General features: G+C 38.4%; 1 protein-coding gene across 3 annotated transcripts in view; it reads left to right on the forward strand.

The window, feature by feature from the left end:
• PIK3C3 (phosphatidylinositol 3-kinase catalytic subunit type 3) overlaps positions 1-1,645 on the forward strand; it is a 66,591-nt gene extending 64,946 nt beyond the window's left edge. For all 3 annotated transcript variants that reach the window (XM_039699477.1, XM_039699479.1, XM_039699478.1), the window contains one exon: positions 921-1,645. In XM_039699477.1, the coding sequence (XP_039555411.1) occupies positions 921-935 (15 nt within the window). In that variant the 3' untranslated portion in view covers positions 936-1,645. The remainder of the gene's footprint in view (positions 1-920) is intronic.
• The last annotated feature ends 4,355 nt before the right edge of the window (positions 1,646-6,000 follow it).

The following is a 6,000-nucleotide window of genomic DNA, read 5'->3' on the forward strand; positions in this document are numbered from 1 at the left end:
TTTTGGAATCAGCTCAGTATTGTTCTTTTATAACAATATTCTAAATTGTGTTCAATTTACAGCTGTGTTATGAAGCCTTTAGTTTAATTTCTAATGTGTCTCTAATCTGTTATTTTATCAGATATCTTACAGACCTTTTCATGCACTGCCTGTATCCTTAATGTTTATAAAAAAAAGTTGTCTCAAAAGTAAATAAATTCGGCATTTAGAATGAGCTAATGGTGTTGTACAGTAGTTTTCAAGAGAAGGAAAAGGTGCATTCTAATTTTAGTTGATACTAATAAAGACTGGATAGCCATTTCTCCCTGGAGAGTAATTTTAATTTTAGCAGCATTATTTATTTCTGCAGGGGAAAGAAACAATCTACATTTGAAGTGTCTGGTTTCACATTTTATTTCCCTTGTAAATTTACAAATCAAGTCACTTGTACTCAGGGCTGAAATGGTAAGCAGGGATTAGAAAAGTGAAAGCTTGTGGGATACAGGGTGTCTCACCCAAACTGTAACTGTGCAGTTTTGGGCGTTTATTAATGCTTGGCTGATATCTGTTTAGGAGCAAACTCAGTTTCAGCTGTAGAAATTGTATGAATTTAGAATATCTCCAGGCTGTAACCCCAGTGCTTCTGCATCAGAGAATGCAGGCACCTCAGCACAGGGCTTCTGTTTTTCTTTCTACTGGATATCAAAATAAGATAGGGAATGTCTACCAGCAGGACAGTGTATATTGGATAAAATAATTTGTCAAGGGGTATATAGAGTTGGCTTCTGCTTTTTCCCTTAAAAGGTTGTGAAAATCATCTACCCTTACACATTTCACCATGTTTTTAAACATGGAGTTCAATTTGTGCACAGCATTTGTTCTTTAAGAGTGAAGCAGATTGAGTAATCTCTGTGCCATTGTGTTTTTTTCTTTTCTTTCAGTATTGGAGAAAATAAGCTTCTTGCCTGCTCACAACGGAAACAAGCAAATGCTCAAAACAGAGACATTCTCAAGTCCTTGTGGACTTCACCAAACAGTTTTGGAAGGCAAAAGCTGCAAATTTAATAGTGTGAAGAACTGAGAACTCAGAAGGTAGAGAAGCTTTTTGAATCTCTGTTCATTAAAGGTTTAAAACCAACCATTTTTTAAAGGAAAATGATTGTTTGTACTATCCTTGGGAGCCTCAAAGGTTGAAGTAAGCAACTTCCTCTCAAGCCAAAGATAACTGGAAGAGGTTGGATTTAATGATGAATTCTTGTACGTGTTAATATATTTTCTTATTTAAAAATAGAAGTAGATACAAAGCTAAAGCAGGGAAGCTACAGTTTCTCAGTGCAGAAAAACCCCTCACATGATAATCCTCTCTCATCCCTCCCCTCCCAATTTGTTCCTTGAATAAGTTTTAGATGTAATTCATATGATCCTTTACTTCCTGCCTTAGGCAATGTTATCGTTAAGAACGGACAGTCATTTTTTGCCTGCTTACAGAAGTGTTTTTAAGTGCTGATAAGTTACCCCAGCTGTAGGCAGCCAATTAAATGATCACTAACAGGCTCAGCAATGGGAATGCACAGTGAGCAGTTCAGTATTTCACGATTTAACTCTAATTTTTTTCTGTACAGTGATTATATATTCTTCACTCTAATAAAAACCTTTGTTGTTGCAATCTTGAGGTGTTCTGTTTTGTCTTTTTAATCATACCTGCTGAGACATGGCATACTAGAGGATTATGTTTGTAACTACTGCCTTTTTGCAAGGATTTTCACTTCTCAGTTTACTTTATGCTCGAATAACACCACTCATGAAATTACTTTTGTGCCACATGTTGAGTTCATAATGAATCTGGTTTGTATGATCAATAATGTAATTAGCTCTTCATAAATGTGTGGCTCTCTTCAAAGGGTGCTCCAATAGTCCTGTATTTTTAAATGACATTTTAAGTCAGGAAGAAATCCTTCCCAATTATAAAGATAAGAGGGACTGATTTGAATGTGAATCTGACTGGTATTCGTGAATCAGTTTGGCTTTGTGCTTTTGTCCCTTTTTTCCCCTGTATGTATGACTTAAGAACTGCATTATCGTAGTTGCTTGGTGCTCATGTTGTCTAGGAACACAGTGACACAGAGGAGCCACAGTAGCTTTAGCCCCTCTTTAGCTCACTCTTCTTTGGAGAAGTAATAAAGATCACTTTCTTCTGGTTTGTTTGGGTTTTTTGCTGTCAGACTTACATATTCCTCAGCTGCCTCCTGAACTTGTCCTATGTACAGTGCTTTGTGGCACCTTCCAAGTATAATTCTGAGAGCCTGGACTTCTCAGATGTTCAGAGAGAACTTTTCAAAAAAAGAAAACCAAGGTCTTTTTCTTTCTTTTAATATGTTTCAAATGTGCATCCTACGTGCTCAGACAACTTCTTATCTTTATGAAGCAGCCGCACTTACTTGACGTGAATTCTTGTCTCTGACCCCAGCCCTTTCAACTGTACATACTGTAGGATTTTTCATCTATTTCTTTTGAAGAAAACTTCCTGTTCTTCCTGCTCAAGTCTAATTATGAAGGATATGGGCATGACCCAGTGTGTCAGACCAGCTGACCAGACAGGCCAAGATTGTCTCCTTATTTAAACCCAAAAGACATCATCAACTCGATCCTACAACACATTTTACTTTGCAGAGATGTTTATAAACTGTTAAATATTCACCTTTATAAATGCATAGTTGTTCACTGCCTTGTGTTTTAGAATTAGCCTGTTCATATGCTGGACTATGCAACAGCCTTTTAAAACTGTACTCTTAAGTTATAAACGTTAGCATGTGAGCCCAACTGGAATGTGATTTCAGTAGGTAAGGCTTAGGAAGAGCCAGACTTCACTGTACTTCACTGTCCACTTTTTAAATGGAGAACATCAGGCTCAGAAGCAGAAAAGCTTGCCTGAATCAGTGGACAATAATCCAACCAGTGCGTTCATCTGTGTTTCTGCATGTGGAGTGACTCTGCATATATTTTCAGTGTATTTTCCAAAGAATATTGTACAACAGTGAGCACTGACAAACCAGGTGGATTTGTCTCATCCAGCTAGTGTTTTTTTCAGGCTGATATACCTATTCTGTTCCTAGCTCTTAGGAACCCTTACAGATTGAAGAACAGAACAGCACTGAGGCTGCTACAACATACTAGATGCAAGCAGATTTATACTTAAAGCCTTGTCTTCTAAATACCAAGTATTGTTGAAAATTGAAAAAAATATTAATAGGCTTATTTTTTTAATACTCTTATACAAAGTTCTCACTTTGTTTTGTAAAATCTGATGGCTCTTAGCACCTCATGGGGCATAATTTATTTAAAGTAAAACAGACAGTTGGAAAGAAAAAAACAAGCTGGGTTGCTGAGGGGAAACAAGTAACTGTTTTAAATGAAAGATTTTTTTTTTTTATATTACCAAACTTTTTGGCTTACTGGAGTTAATGTGTATAATAGGTTATCTATCATCACTTGGTATCACTGTATAATACCATGAGTGTATTATGTGTTTGTTGTCTCTAATAAATTCTGAATCCCTTGAATAACTACATAAAATTCTGTCTTGAGGACTACAATTTTACCCTGCACTTCTGTTTGTGTGAATGCATAAACGGGGTAAACACACACACAACACACAGCTCTGCATGGACTGAGCTCTGTCATGTGTACTGGAGCATGGTGCAGTAGGAAACCAGGCTGCACCAGGTGTGTCACAGAGTAACTTGTCAAAAGTCACGTCATGTGTACTGGAGCATGGTACATGGTAGGAAACCAGGCTGCACCAGGTGTGTCACAGAGCAACTTGTCAAAAGTCACTCTCTGAAATCTCTCCAGGAAGCATTACAGAGCAGAAGAAATAAAACAGTCAGTAATTTTGCCATGGACTTATTTTGACCAGCTGTTGTATTTTATGTAACTTGAGATAAAAAGTACAATAGAACTAACCTTGTGGGTTCTTTATTTGCCTTTCAGCATTCATCTTGGTCTCATACTGATCTTTTTTCTTACAGAATCTGTAGTGGTTCTTTGGGATTGCAGGTAGGAGAAGCAAATGAAATAATTTCATTTTTCCTTCCCTACTGTAGACTGTCCTTTGTTGTTTTCAACTGCCAGTGCATCACGAGCAGAAAGTGCCACGGTAGGCTTTTCTTTTGGGGGTACAGAAGCAATAATTGCCAAAGTAGGATTTTTGGGGAAGGCAGAGTAGGGGAATGAGAAAGACGTGAATGTGCTCTGTGCTTTTAATACAAAAGGCCTTTACTTTTGGCAAGAAACATCCCTGTTCTTACAGACAGTTGCCTGGTTTTGTTGTTCTTGTGTGCAATTTAAAATAAAAAGTGCTTTTGCAAGGCTTTATAGGAGTAATGGCTTTGGAAAAGGGAAGAAAGAACAGCGAATGGGAATTATAACCCCTTTGCAGAGTGGGGATAGCAGAAAGAGAGGTAGTCTAAATGGCCTGCCTTTTGTAGTCAGGAGAGGTTTTACTCACAAGAGTTGGTATCATCAGCAGATGGTAAAATACTGTGGTTATTATGAAGTATCTGAAGCGCCTACATTTAAGGAGTCTTAAGGGAGTCATTGAAAACAGATTGCAGGTGGATTGTGTTAAAATAGATTTTTGTAACCTCTTCAGCTGATGTGATGATTCTTTGTAATAGTGAGGCTACTCAAAGTGTGATATCAGTACCCTCCTGTCCTTCTGTCATTTAAATTGGACCCTTCAAAGGTGAAGGAAATTTCATTTTGGAGGATAAAATGCCCAACCTCTGTTGCTTCCTGAGTATTAACAGCAAAGTGGTTCACCTGCCTGGGTTCAAACCTGAAACAGAACACTGCTTGGGGAAGAATCCATAGCTCATCTACACACAGGCATTAATCACTTCAGCTGAGTGTGGGACAGTCCCTTCCAAAGGGAATTAAGCTATACCCCAGGGAGGTACTTTAAATTCCAGATAAAACACCTCTGCAATTAGAAGCTGTGCAAAACTTAACCATTTGGAAATCCTTCCCGTGATAGAAAAGTGCCCTCTTCATCAGTGGTGAGGGATCACAAGGTGGCAGTTCACAAGGGTCAATGTTCATAACCTGCAGTGTAGGAAAAGATGTGAAGGTGTGGCTGAACCACTGTGGGTAGCTCTGGAATCCTTCCTTCTATGGTCAGGCAATTCATTTTGGTCCAGCCTGTCGTCCTCACAGTGACAGTCAGATAATTCCACTTTCTTTGTCTTGCTCTGTGTTTAGATATTGATTGGATTATGTAACAGGTAAATCATACAGATACACATCCCAAAGTGACAAACAAATTGCTTTGTCTCTACTTCATCTATTAAGTGGGAAGATAATTTGCCACAGTCCTTATTTTGGTATGTCTTTTTTCACTGGGCATCAGAATATAAAGGTAATTGTAATCAAAGGGTTTTCTCTCACACATCTAATTTAACATCTCTGATTACAGACTGAAAAACTCACATTATCAAAAAAAAGGGGGGGGGGGGTTCATTATGGTTATTTTCTCATAGAGACATGTATGAACAGTTTTGTAGCTGAGGAGACAGGAAGTAATTAGGTGGAATCTTTGCTTTTGACAAAGCATCCACAAACTTCTTCCCTTTGAACTTCAGTGGGGTAACCTAAGTTCCACATCTGGGTGCATGTATAGAGATAGCTGTGTATCTTGCCGACCTGATGGTACAGCATCTTGTCCTGTGTTCTCAGGGCAGGGACAGAGCTTTTTCTCTTTTCCAGTAAATAATGGATTGGAGTTTTTCCCCCCCCACCCTTATCAGTTGTACTTACTGAGTGCATTCAGCTGTCCTGTCATTTTTGTAATGCTGTATTTTCATTAACTGACATACAAGTGAGAGATTTCTGATGAAAGCACAGCTTGTCTAGTAGCAGTGTCTATTCCCTGAAGTGGGCAGCTTCCATTTCAGCTTAAACTTGGAATTTTTCTCTCTTTGTCTGTCCCTGCTGGGAGCCATTCTTATGTAGATAACCTCCCTG

The sequence above is a fragment of the Passer montanus genome, unplaced genomic scaffold (genome assembly GCF_014805655.1).
Source record: "Passer montanus isolate IOZ18808 unplaced genomic scaffold, ASM1480565v1 scaffold134, whole genome shotgun sequence".
NCBI classification, from domain to species: domain Eukaryota; kingdom Metazoa; phylum Chordata; class Aves; order Passeriformes; family Passeridae; genus Passer; species Passer montanus.